Source organism: Anser anser (assembly GCF_964211835.1).
Source record: "Anser anser genome assembly, chromosome: 3".
NCBI classification, from domain to species: Eukaryota; Metazoa; Chordata; class Aves; order Anseriformes; family Anatidae; genus Anser; species Anser anser.
The window spans coordinates 90,904,384-90,918,425 of NC_139722.1; the positions used below are offsets into that span (position 1 = coordinate 90,904,384).

General features: G+C 37.0%; 1 protein-coding gene across 1 annotated transcript in view; it reads right to left on the reverse strand.

The window, feature by feature from the left end:
* The window catches only part of KIF6 (kinesin family member 6), a 173,619-nt gene extending 159,803 nt beyond the window's left edge, over window positions 1-13,816 (reverse strand). Inside the window, exons 1-3 of the mRNA XM_083828484.1 lie at window positions 12,559-13,816; window positions 11,680-11,789; window positions 8,385-8,459 (exon numbers count right to left, since the gene is read on the reverse strand). Coding sequence (XP_083684610.1) covers window positions 8,385-8,459; window positions 11,680-11,789; window positions 12,559-12,624 — 251 coding nt within the window. The 5' untranslated portion in view covers window positions 12,625-13,816. The remainder of the gene's footprint in view (window positions 1-8,384; window positions 8,460-11,679; window positions 11,790-12,558) is intronic.
* Between the last annotated feature and the right edge of the window lie 226 nt (window positions 13,817-14,042).

Below are 14,042 nucleotides of genomic sequence, written 5' to 3' on the forward strand. Positions count from 1 at the left end.
TTTTTGTCAGTCTGGAGATTAGAAGACCATACACGTACCTAATTGTCTTCTTCCATTACATAATGGATCATCACAGAGAAGAGGCTTACAGTGGTAGAACAAGAGGCAGTGGTCACAAGCTGTACAAGAGGAAATTTCAAGTGGGTATAACAAAAATGTTCTCCACAGTGAGAGCAGTTAAGCTCTGGAAGTGGTGCCCAAATGCATTGTAGAATACCCGTCTCTGGATATTTTCAAAGCTCTACTGGGTCTGAGCAACCTGATCTAACTCCGAAGCTAGTCTTGCTCCACTCAGGAGACTGAACCAGATGACCTACAGAGATCCCTTCCAACCTAAGTATATGAATTTAAGAGAGTATGTTAGCAGTAGGCATAATTCACACAAAAGCATCATCAGTGGAAGGAAAATGTAAACAGTCCTTACCAATCCCTAAAAACATGCCAAAACTCTGCTTTAGTTCAGATCAGTCTCAAAGCATCCGTTTATAACCACCAATATGACAGCCTTTCTCAGGGAATTCAGAGCATTTTGATTCCTTTTTTGTCACCCCAAATCTCAATTCACTACAAAAAAAGCTGAGGAAATAGTGACCTTATTCTCAAGCTTTTGACATTAGCAGATATTAGAGACAAACGCTGAAATTTCTTCTTGGCAATTGGTGGATGAAGCCTATCCGGAACACCAAAAGCCATCACAGCAACACTAAATACGAAGCCTAAGCAAAGAGCTTTGCCTGCTCTGACAATTTCTATGGCAAGACATACCTCCCAGTCTTCAAAAGGATTAGAAAGATCACTTATGCAGATGTGTTTAAGACATCTGTCAGTTTTATTATTGTTTTGCTTTAAAATGAAAAAGTTCAAAGTGAAAGGTTTTTTACTAAGTCAATAATTTGAATAAATAAAAAAAATTTAAAAGCTTTAATGAGAAGAGGCCTTATTAAATAAAGACTAAATTCTGTGAGTGTTTATATATAGATAAGAGAAATGCCTAGGAATCAGAAACAAGTCACAGTTTTAAAAATGAATTACTTTGCTTTCACTAGTTTATTTCAGATTCCTACTATTATTTTAACCTGAGTTCTGAAACTTCATTTTAAGTGACTGGTAATATAAAGGTGGGTGATCATTCAACAGCTATGAAAACATTAGAATACTGAAAAAAAGTGGAAAACACTTTGATCTTTATATTTTCTAAGCCCTCAGTTCTTGCTGCCTTAAATATTTTACCAATACTGCTCTTTCCTTCTTCCTGTCCCAGAAAACTTTAATTCACAATAATTTTACACATAAAATAAATAATTATATAAGCATATCAGTATAACCCTGGCAAAACCAACTCACAGCATGATATTTATGATAAAAAGAAGAACAAATTTAATTTGCAGGATCTGGAAAAGCGGTTTTCAGGGAGGATTTGTCTTTACAAAGATTCAGCATTTAGGTATCTTCTATCATTTGGAGGTCAGATTAAAGTTCTTTGCAATTAAAATAAACAAAGTATCTCAGAATGCCTTTTTTTCCTTTATGCTTTTGCCAGATTTATGGAACAAATCTGCTTTGGTAATTCCTCATATTTCAAAAATAGCACCAATTTCCAAATGTGCATGTAACTGTGTTTCTGAGACCCTGGTGCAAGCGTTTCCTCAGAAATTGCAAAAGAGATTTCCTAAGATAGCAAGCTGTGTCCTATTTTAACTGAAATTCATAAATATATTTAAAATTTCACCCTAAGCACTGCAGAAGATAAATGACACAAATATACTCTGGATCAAACCTATCAAATTGTAGCCTACAATAAGCAGCGTTCTTGAACAAGTCTAAACTGCAATTTAAGCCAAAATAAACACGACTAATAGCTGTTAGAGATGAAACAATGAAGTTTTTTTTTGTTTTGTTTTGTTTTGTTTTTTTTTTTACTTTTTGCTGCCTCATACTTGTAATCACTTTCAAGAACTACAACCATTCCTGCTCCAATTTCTCAATTTAGGGGATATTTTAAGCTATTTTTATTTCTAGCTTACAACCAACAAGTAAGTGTCCTTTCACTGTATATAGATTATATTGGATATTTTCGTACGTAAGCTACCCACATTGGCAATAATACAGCTGTGCTGCATGCCTGAGTGCAGGTTAGCCAAGCCACTGCGTCACAAACACAATGGGGTCAAAGTAACTACTTGGTCATAGAAGCCTATTATTTAATTAGTAAACAATGACCACCTTCCACAAAATCCACAAATAATAAGGTCTAATACATCTCATCAACATTTCAGGAAAACAAAAACAAAAACCACAACAAAACAAACAAACCAGAAGCAAACAAATGAAAGCAAACAACTACTAATAAAGCACAGTTGTTTTCCTAGGCGTTCTTCATTTTAATCATATTAGCATGAAGATTTAAGAAGTCTTTATGAAAATGCCAGCTTTGATGCTGTTACTAGCTGTTGTATCACGTTGATAATAGCAAGTGATTTTAACCTGGTTAGGGAGACATTGGGCCAGGACTAAAAAGCAGGTAAAGTGACTTGTATCACATGGGTCTTCCAGGATTTTAATTATTCAATCATTTTGCATCATGACTTAAATGAGCTGACATTTTATTGACATCTCAATACTAAAACTGTCTTCATGAGCTCACTGTATTGGAAGCAATTATTTTTTCCAGCTACGACACTCAACAACCTGTCGTACCAGCCAACACTATCTACAGAGCAGAAGCAACATGCTGCATCTGATCAAAAAGCAAAGGGGAGGACAGAAGAGAGAAGGAATGTGGGTAAAAATAGTGGAGAAACAACATCCTATACTTTACACATATCCAAAAGACTTGTGAAAAATACTCAATTTCAACAACTCTTTCATTTGTATGAGAACACTTAAAATTAACGTGAGCCCCCGAAGATCTGACATTTGTTTTAGGAGACATTTCTCATCTTTAGTTGAGGATTTTTTGGTGCTTAAGGTTTTTATAAAATATTTTAAAATAAAGTGGTCTAGATAGAATACACTGGGCACTTCCTATTCCCTAACACTAATGAAACTTTTTTTTTTTATTATTTCCATAGGGAGCATAGCTAAATTTTGTTAGTCTACATCAGATTAATGTGGTAGCCAATTACTGCTGCTATTTTTGAGGAGTCTTGGCCTCGAGTATTCTTTTCAGAAAGAAATTTCTTCATATCACAACAGGCAGATTTCTAACACGCTACCTGGATATCTGATATTACTGAGTTAAAAGTGGACTGTCTTGATAACTTAGCACAATTTGTAAGTGATATGTAAATTGCTTTTTCTTCATAAAAACAAACACTTCAGCAAATGTTGTCTCATAATCTATGATCATTTCATTCTGAAATTTGATATTTCTTTCAACTGTCCCACTTAAGCTACATAACTAGCTTCTCCATGTTTTTATTGTTCAGGATAGAGGACTACAGATGGATCACATAGCACATTACATCTCCTGGTTAGGGTCAGCCAGTTTTGAAGGACTACCTCCATAATCTCTTTTTGAAATTTCATCCATTCTGAAGGTGCTTGTTAATGCAAGACACCTTTTCTCCATACGTATATAAAAATCTAGTAGGCAGTAATGTGGAAAAGCACTATACAAGAAAAAAGTGAAGTGAATGTATATTACTGATGATGCTACTTTTATTTGCCAGTACTTTCAAATACAACCTTGAAGTATAGACAGTCCACACAACTTGCTCTTTTCTGAGACGATTTAACTTTCTTTCTCTCATTCCTTGCTTATAATTAAGACTAGTCAGAGACTTGAAATAACTCAAACTGATGCAACAAAGAATGGAAATAAAATACTTTGCCCTTCTCATAAGGAAGCATTAGCATTTCCAGTAGAAGAAATTTCATATGAGAGAAGACTGTGCATCAGAATACAGCTTGGTGGGACAGGGACATAGATGAATTAATGTATATAGCCATTCCAAAATCTTGCTTAGGTAAGATGAGTCCAAATAAGAAAGTTTAGTCTGAATTATGTTCCTTAGAAGATGCACTATGTCCCCAGTGAAGCACCAGGAGATACAGGTAGGGAAGCTATTATCTACTTCAAGTCTCATTAAAAAAAAAAAAGTGCATAATTTGACCCCTCAAGAGAATGAGTTCTACATATATAATTTTTTTTTTTAGGTTCAATTTATTCGGAGGAAAATATGACTTACTAAGTTTTCTGATGCAAAACAATGAATATCCAATTTGATGGTGATTTCTGACTATTACGTAATAAGTAAATAATCATGCCTTTTACTTTCTGTTCTCCTACGACATATTTCCTGCAATTATATTTTGCCTTATTCCTGAAGATAGCTTGTATTCTTACGACTAATGGTATTGAAACTGTTTTAAATATCTGACATGTTTCACGTGTCCACACCCAATATAAGGTCCACATTACAAGACAACTACAAATTGCATCTGATTTGGAAGCATGAAATAGTCTGCAGTCTACATAATATCAGAGGAATATCCCCACTAATTCCACATCTCTTTGCTAGGTGAAATTCATGTTAAGGTACCATATATGAAAAGGGCTTTTATTAGAAACAGAAAGAAAATGTTCCCATTACCATAAAAAGATGCAAATATGTGGCTTGTATCTGTCCCACACAATTAGTTTTAAAAGTAATGAAGAACCATAAAAATTCAGAAATAAGAACCTACATTATCTAAGAATCTCTGAATTTCTTGTACTCTACTACATTCAATACAAGAGGTCACAATTTATACAGAAACATTTTGTTTGGAAAAAAGTTATATATTGCAGAATCTTGTAAATTCAGTCAGATTTCATGTTTCAAGGAATTTCTCATCTAACAGTTCAAATTTCAGAGCGATTATTAATATAAAACCCTATTGAAGTCTGTGAAAGTAAAGCAAATTCAGCATTAGTCTAAATTAGTGTGAATTAGACAGTCAAAAGGAATGTAGAGTTTGAGAGAAAATTAGCATCCTTTTTACTGATTGAAGCTCCATTAATTTGGAGAAACTTGCAGAGAGATTATTTTCCTTGATTACCTAGCTAAACATAAATCCCTGAGGTGTTAGAGAGAGGACAGAAAAAAATGACAGCAAGTCCAAATACTTTTGTTATATTATTTTATTCACAAACTTACACACGAAGAAAGGAAAATTATAGTAACAGAAAAGCAAAGGAGAATTTCTATAAGCATACTTAGTATAGCTAGTAATGTCCTGGTGTGATGTTTAGTTTATACTCTGTGGCTTTGCATTTCAAGACAATCTAGCAATTCAAATGTTTTCCAAACATTTTAAATTACTGGTAAAGTATTTTCTAAAAACTGCTAAGAAATGCATTACAAAATATAGCCAACATTATTTTGCTTAAAAACATTATATTTTTACTGCATTTTCTGTATGAATAAGCGGCAGAAGGAAAAAACAGTAAAGGGCAGTAGGTTGCATATACAATCAGCAGTTCTTAAGATAAATATAGAACACCAGAAGAAACTTAAATGTGCAGCAACAAGAACATTATCATGGAAGCTATAAGATTTTTTTTTAAAAAACATAGGTGACTACTATTAGGCTAGAAATAGTTTGACTGTCTCTAATTTCCATGATTATGTCTGAAAAGAAACATTTCAATATTATTCTTTAGTAAGCCAACATAAATTATCAGCCATATCAGAACTGAAAACAAAACTAATTGAAAAGCACTATGATTTTCCACATAATTTGATTGTATTCATCACACTGACATTTGAAGCACTATGAGAAACTTTCTGTTTTCTGGTTCTGTTGTTGAACTAGAGCAATGCTTAACTGTTAGCAAACTATAAAAGGATGTTATTTATTTCCTCATCTTTTGAGAAAGTCAAAGAGCTAGTGCTGCCTCTTAAAGTTGGCTCTGCACAAAAAAAATAAAAAAAACCCAAGAATATAAATTTAAAATGAAAAGGGAAGAACAGGAAGGGAAAAAAAGAAACCAAATAAGAGATGACTCAAGCGTTAGCAAAACAGAATAATAATAATAAAAAAATAAAGCAAATCACATGCTTATAATGGTTTACAGAGACTGCCACTTTTGACTAAAGAAGTAAATTAAATGAACTAATGTCTGGTGCCTCTGTGAAACCACAGGCGGGATGACAATGTAACTGGATTTAAAGAGAAAAGCAGTGGCCCAACATCAAAGAAAGCAAATTTAAACGGGAGGGGAAAGAAAAAAAAAAGTTGCATCCAATTTTCATCCATCCAAGAACAAACTAGAAAGATTTTAGAGTCCTGAACACTACATTGCTGTTTCTAATTTAAACCATGCCCAAGATTTCTTTTCTGAGCATTCAAGTGTGTAAATGAGTTTTCTCATCACTGCAAGCATTCATGGCGAAGAGCCTCAAAATATCACTGAACTATTTCATTGATACTTTCCTGCTACTTTTCCCTGGCAATACGCAGACAAAAAGTATTCACTTAAAGTAACTCCAACATCCAAAATGAATGCATTTTCAACAGTTTTTCCCTGGAAGAGAACGTCGACTTAGAAAGAAATAAGTAAGAATGACAATTTTGTTACGAAAGTCTGTGGTCTATCGAAGTAACAGTATGATTCTTATTGTCCCACAATGGAAAGGAAAATTGAGTCATTAACTATAGAGTAAAATACATTTCAGCAAAAATTAAGGACTCCGTTAGTCAAGGAACTTCATGACTACGATTACATGTCCAAATACATATTTTTGCCTACATAACGGTAAAAAAAAGAAGGAAAAGGATGAGAAACAGGAATATACTTCAGGTATAACCTAAAAACACAAGCAACATTTTCCTTCAGCATTATCAATCAGTAACAACAAACACATTATTTTGAATATAAGCCTTAACACCTTAACCTTCAGAGATCTCAACATGTTCTTGATTCAGTTAAGGATGTGTAATCAACTTTAGCATTAAAGATAAAGACAGCCATTTGGACATAATTGTACGCCTAAACATGATTAATTTCAATAGCATTTAAGTATTTAGAATCTACAAAAAAACCAAAATTAAAGTCTATATAATGGATCAAATAGATGTATAGAAATCTCGTATCTGTCAACACTGAAATAAAGGAAAACACTACAAATTCATGTTTGTTGGAGCTCTAAATAGGTAAATTAGAACTGGAAAAAACTCTTCCATATTCTAGTGAATATTTTCTTTCCACTCCAGAGGGAAAAAAAAAAGTCTGTCTGTTGCTAGTTAGCTTTGATTCTATGAGTTTTAATGAGGATAATTCAATCTGTAGTGTACAACAAGGAGTTTTAACCCTTCTCTTTCCAAGCACAATTATATAAGATATGTAAGTTTTTACCTGCAGTCATCGTTAAAACCATAAATATTTTAAGTAAATGAGTTAACCAAAAGCTATACATGGTATAGTCAGGTATGCAAAGAAATCCATTTTCCATCAAAGAATAGAAAAAAATAAAGTGAATTTATCTTATTCTAGTAAAGATTCAATTTCATTGGCTGTTCATTTTCACTGTCAATTTCCTTCCTGTTTTGTGCGGGACTTTTAAGAAGAAAACCGATCGAAAAAAGAGCATTTTGAAAAATCAGGAAAACAGAATTATAAAGAGTTAAGCATGTTTTTACACCCAAGGAACAATATGAGAAAGACTAAAGTATCAAATTGAGGATGTCTGTTTTCCTGCAGCAGAAAACTAGTACTGACTTCAGCAATGTGGGCCTAAGCTGAACACAGAGAGCGGAATATTAGAAAATCCACCTGCTTGAGAGTGACATTCAATCCACACAATGAGTAAAGAAGCCTTCTACACCAGTCTTAAACACTTGCCTTTCCAAACTCTGAAATAAGAATCATTTGATTACTATATGTAGGAGAAAAAAATACATATACTGCAAAAATCACCACCTTATACATTAAGACAGTAATAACGAGCAAAAATTGAGAATATAGCCACAGACGCTGGTTCTCAGGGGTATCTAGTCAATGAAACAGGGAGAGAAGATTTTTGTTAGGCTTATCCCTTTTGGGAGTTGGACCAAATGTCCTCCAGGCATCCCTTTACACAACACTAACCATTCTGTGACTCATGGAACTATATTGAAAATACTTTTCTAACACAATACCGTGAGCTTGTATTATAGACAAAAAACTAATGAGACATGGATTTCTATGTCTATGCAACAAGAGCAACAGCAGGATTTTATGATAGAATATTACCACACATAGAACCTCCCCGATTCAGATATGTCAGTATTTAGAAAAATTAAAACGTCAATACGCTTCTACAACAGTGGGTCAAACACTTGCCAGCTCTCCTCCAAGTAATACAGTGAAAGCTATTTTTGACCCTGTGTTACCCCGATTACTTGCAAGAACAACATACCATTCTGCCACTGGTTTGGCAATGCTGTCAAAAACCACATCTTGTTTTGCCTCTTGATCAAAAATTTTCTGAAATCTGAAAATATTAAGCAAATAGTAATTGCTCAGAATCTTAAAACACTGCTTGATTCATACATTTTTGTTTGTGTTTGTAATAGTCAATGTTTACATCATTAGGCTTACATAACTTAGGACAATGTTTTCCCTGTAGTCTTACCCACAGCATGCTGTTGTGCTATTGTATATAAATAGGCTGTACACAGTGCTGCATTGACAAGATCTACACAATAAAATCCTCTGATGAAATGATGTGGCTTAGAAAAAAATAATCCGTATTTTAGATCTATCAAGAGAATCAGTGTTTGTAACTGGCACCACACTGAAACCTGGATAAATAGATTACACTACAACTAAATACAGCGTCCCACCAGCATAGCCAGGCCCCCATTTTCTCATAACTAGTTCCTTCTTTCTGTTGCATACTTACTGTAATCATCACAAGGAAATATTTAACTCTTTTTTTTTTTATACCTCCAATTCCTATACAAAATATCTGTAGTTGTCTTACGGAATCATAGAATATTTGAGGTCAGAAGGGATCATCATCTACAATTCCCATGCTCAAAGGAGGGTCAACTAGAGCAGGATTCTGTCCTGTCAGGTTTAATTATCTCTGTGTATGGAGACTCCACAACATATCCAGGCAAGTCATAGCAGTATTTGATTACCCTCACAGTAAAAAAAAAAAAAAAAAAGTCTTATGTTTGAATAGAATTTCCTGTATTTCAGTTTGTGCCCATTAATCCTCACCCTGTTTACCAAGCACCACTGAGAAGCATACAGCTCCACCTTCCTTACTTTCCCTGATGAGATTGATAAGATCCCCTTCAGCTTTTCTTCTAGCAATTTCAGCCTCTTGTTATACATCAGATGCTCTGGTCCCTTACTCATCTGTGTGTCCCTTTCCTAGGGCCCAAAACTGGACATAGCGATCTAGGTACTTTTCTGCAAACCTGACTTCCATCCAGTCAACTACAACTTGTACCGGTGCACATGGTTCTTCCTCTCCAGGAGCAGGACTCAGCACTTCCCTTTGCTGAACTTCATGAGCCTGCAGCTGCCCCAAGTGCCTTGTGTGGGTGCAGCTCGGGGTGCTGCTGTTGGCTTTCTGGGCTGCCTGCTTCTGGCTTTGCCTCAAAAAGAGCACAAAACTGGCATGTCGAAACGTTTGTCTCCTTTCAGCCCCTCGTGTAAAAGTGCTGCTGGTATGAAGTTCTGAATTGCCGATGGAGATTCCTACTGGCTCATTTCTCTGGTCGCTCAATGTTCCTCTGAACAGCAGCACAACCAGGTTGTGCATCAGCCACCCACCTCAGTTCTGTGCTGCATGCAAATTTGCTGAAGGTATACTTGGTCCCATCATCCAGGTCATTAATGAAGATGTTAGATAGCATTGCACCCCCATATTAACTACTAACTAGTAGTTAGTACCACTAACGACTGGCATCCACCTGGACTTTGTACCCCTGATGACAATCCTCTGAGCCCAGCAGCTCAGTTCATTTCAGCATGCACCCATGCAGACTCCCTGCTGCCTCTCTGCTTCATTTCCTGCTCATTGGGATGGACAGTTCTTGAGCCTGAAGAAGGTGATCCTTGAAAAACAGCTACCTCTCCTGGAGCTCTCTTCTCTCTAGGGCTGTGTCTCGTTGGATTCTTTCAAGCAGGTCCCTGAACAGGTCAAAATTTGCTCTCGTGAAGTCCAGAGTTATGACCTTGCTTTCTGCCTTGCTCCCTCTTCTCAGGATCTTAAGTTTCACTATCCCATTCCCACTGCAGCCAAGGTTTAATATCCATGATCAGTTCTATATTTGAATTACAAGGTGCAGCAGATCTTCTCACCCTCACTGGCTCTTTAACCAAGTTTTAGGAAATTTAGGAGTCAACATACTCCAGGAACTTCCTGGATTGATCATGCCCTGCTTTGTTGTCTGTCCTATCTGGAACAGCATATTCATCTAGAACTTCTCAGGGTATATAGAAAGGTCCCAGGGATATCGGGTAGGTAGAAAGGCAGCATGGACTGCAAGGGATTATGCAGCGTCTACAAGTCAAACACAAAATACAGAGGCATACATTCTATCCTGCTAACCCTTAATTAAGAAAGTCATTCAAAAAATGGTGTTTGATTTCCATAGGAGAAAGTAAGAACAAAGGAGAATAGTGTTTGAGTTGACCAGAACAAACAGACTGTATGCAAGCGTGAGTTTTATGGATGAAAAATCCATAAATCCTTAATCCATAGCATCATTTTTGTATTGCCTTAAGGACAATGCCATAGTATTTCTCAAAACCCATCTCTACAGTTTTTAATAAATTATAAAGACAGAAAAAAAAAATCAGCATTCATAACAGCTGGCTTGGGCATCTGCAATCTAAGATAGTTTTGCATATAAATCTAGTTGGAGAAGACAGCTCCTCACTTCCCAAGCAGAACAGATTTCTTTAGCTTATGTAAAGTGACATCAGGCTGAGCTACAGATATTTATCTGTGGCTCTTTCTTTAACAGTATAAACCAACAAATTTTCTTGATTTGATATTGTAAAAATAAAGAAAGTTTAACTTGGAAAAGACATTCTCAACCTACTTATTAGAAGTGGTCTAGCTTTCTTCACCAGCAACATTTTAAAATGTTGCCTCTAAACTTTCTGTCAAAAAGATAAAAAATATATTTGTTTGATAATACTGGTATGTATTTTCAGTTACTAAAAAATATTTACATTCTAGTGTGATAGTTTTGTTTCTTTCAACAATCTTTATTAGTTTTGTTGTTGTTGTTGTTTGTTTGTTTTAACACTGTTTTGGTTATGTTTGAGACATTGTTTTTAAACAGAGCGTTTAACATAAAGACATCTTTAGCCAGCCTATGCCAACTCATTAGGTCACAAGAAAACAACAATCCTGCACTCACTTTTCAAAGGCAAATTCAAAACAAGCTGTAAGAATGGAAGAACTGATAAATGAAGACACAATCTTTGAAATCAGACTCAAATGTATAATGACATACAATGGATAGGGATAAAAACACAACAAAACACAACTTCATCAAATACTATCACAATCATTCAGCTGTAGAACATAATATGCTGTAGTATTCCTCTTGTTGAGGGAGCAGTATAAGTATAAAGATACCTTCATATTAAAAATTAATTAAAACTTAATTTGGGGAATATGTTTTTCATCTTATTCTATACATCTATTTGTATCTCTACACAGAGATAAGGCTTGTACTTACTTGAACTTGTAGTTCTCCCGTTTATTATTGACAAACCCATCTGCTAAATCATGTGGCACAATAATCTCCAGGCTGGACACAGATTTCTCATCATCATCAACTGAATAAATCTAGTAAGCATGGATACAAATTAACAAAGTAATTTTAGTAATAAAAGAGCACAGCCTTTAGGTATACTATAGTTAATCAGTATTTCAAAGTAATATAGCAAAGTAGAATAATTCTCCCTACTTGAAGGGTCCTTACTACTTGAGCATATATTCTCCTTCAGCTACCATTCAACAAGTACATACAAACACTGACCTGTTTGTTGTCACATAAACATTACACTAAGAAACAGAAATGTAGTCATGTTTACATAATTTGTTTAATAAACCACTTTAATACCAGAGCTGTTATTCACAAACAAAGCATAGCACCCAATGCAAACCCCTCAAAAAAAAAATAAAAAAAATAAAAAGAGGAATAGGTTTGGGAAGACTATGACAGAAGTAACGGAGCTTGTTTCAAAAGCGAATGCACTATTTCTGAGGAACACTTCCATTATTTTTATTATTCCTTGCAACGACAGCCAAATACTGGGTGCTACACATTCCCCTCCTTCAGAACAACGTTTCAGCGCGGAAACCCTGTCACACACCAAAAGCTTTCCCTATGGAGCCCGCCCCCCACCCTCACAAAAGCATTCCAGAGTTTCTGTACTTGGTGATTTTATTCACTCGCCAAGGCTGCAGGGAACAGGCCGGTGGCTCTGTCTCCCCCTTCCCGACCCCTCAGCTGCCCCCTGCCCAGCCGGAGGCCGCCTGAGGGTCCCGGGCTCGCTCTGCCGCCACCGCCACGGGCACCCCCAGCAGTGCCGCTCCCGGCTCCCCCTCGTACCCCCGCTTGCTGCCGCCTCCCCAAGGGCTTCAGCCGCGCGTACACCCGGATGGTTTCCTTCACCATCGCTCCCCGCCGCCAACCTAGTAACGGTAACCACGGCACGCTACCCAGCCTGCCCGGCGGGGAGGGCAGCGCTGAGGGGAGCTCGGTGCCCGCCGGGCGCCATCGCGCACCGTCGGAGGGCTGTGGCGGGGCGCCCGCTTGCTCCGTGGAGCTTGGAGGAGGAGGGAGCCGAGCTGGCTCTCGTCTGCGGGGTTGTAATGCCTGCGTGGCCGTTAACGGCCATTGCCCACAGCCCCTGTCCTCGGGGGTGTCACAGCTGTGAGAGAACCGAGCCTGCGAGCAGCGCCGCGGGGAGAGCGGGCACGGCAGCCATTTCCAGTCAGAGCTGCCCCTGCCACCTGTGCCTGCAGGTGTCCCACTGCCACCTGGCACCACCCGGCGAAGGGCTGGTTATAAACACTTGTAAAGGAAATTGGAGAAAAATACCTACTAACATGCAACATTTATATAATCCAATAGAAAAATTGTTAGGCTAACGGCTCTATGAGGGAAATAGAGGTTACAGGCCTGTTGTGAGAGCTTAGCTTCTGGAGAGGTAACAGGAGGGCTCAGTTATTCTGTTAAATCGTTACCAAAAAGTTACACGAACCACATGAGCTGTTTGAGGGGAACATAGTGGTAAAGGTCAGATCACAGTGGTTCCAAGTCACTGATCTAAATTAAGTGCAAGAGCAGGAACTTTATTGTGGAAGAGAATAGAAATTTCTGTAACTCAGATATGGTAAAAATATGTTGAACTTTTTATTCCAAATAAGAAAAACTAGAGGAAAGGTTTCCTGTCCCAAGTGAACAAATATCTCAGAAAGCATATGAGGAATAAGTAGTGCACCCTCAGGGAATGAAATGGGAAAGTACTAATCACCAACTGAAGTCAAGCGCAAAAGTCAAAAGGGTAAAAATGAAAACAAATGGAAAATATTAGTTCGTGTTTAAATAGAGAGCAAAGGAAATGCAGGACATTGGAATGTGATAATGGAATAAATACTGAGTATCATCTCAGCATTGCTCCAAAACTACTGGATTTGCATTTATTTACTTATTTACTTAGTATTTAAATGGATAAAGGAGAGTGCAGCATTCTTGGAAAACAGCAAACGGAACAGTCAACAGTGTTATTTAGCAGCTTTGCTGGATTGTGAATTAACTTGGTAGTGGACATAGAAACACTGCAGTTAGCTATGTGGAAAGCCAGTTTGTGTCTGCTGCTGTTCAGTAGCTGAAATATGCAGTCGAGTGAATAAGACTATATTGCTTTCAAGACGAAGTCTGATCTGCAAAGAGCTTAGGTGCCCTTCTTCGAAACAAAGTCTGAGCTGTAAACTGGGAACCCGTGGCACAGTGCAGAGACACCCAACTCTGCATAGGACTACCCTGAATATGATGTGGTTGCACAGAGAAGCCAATGAGCCTTTTCAGAC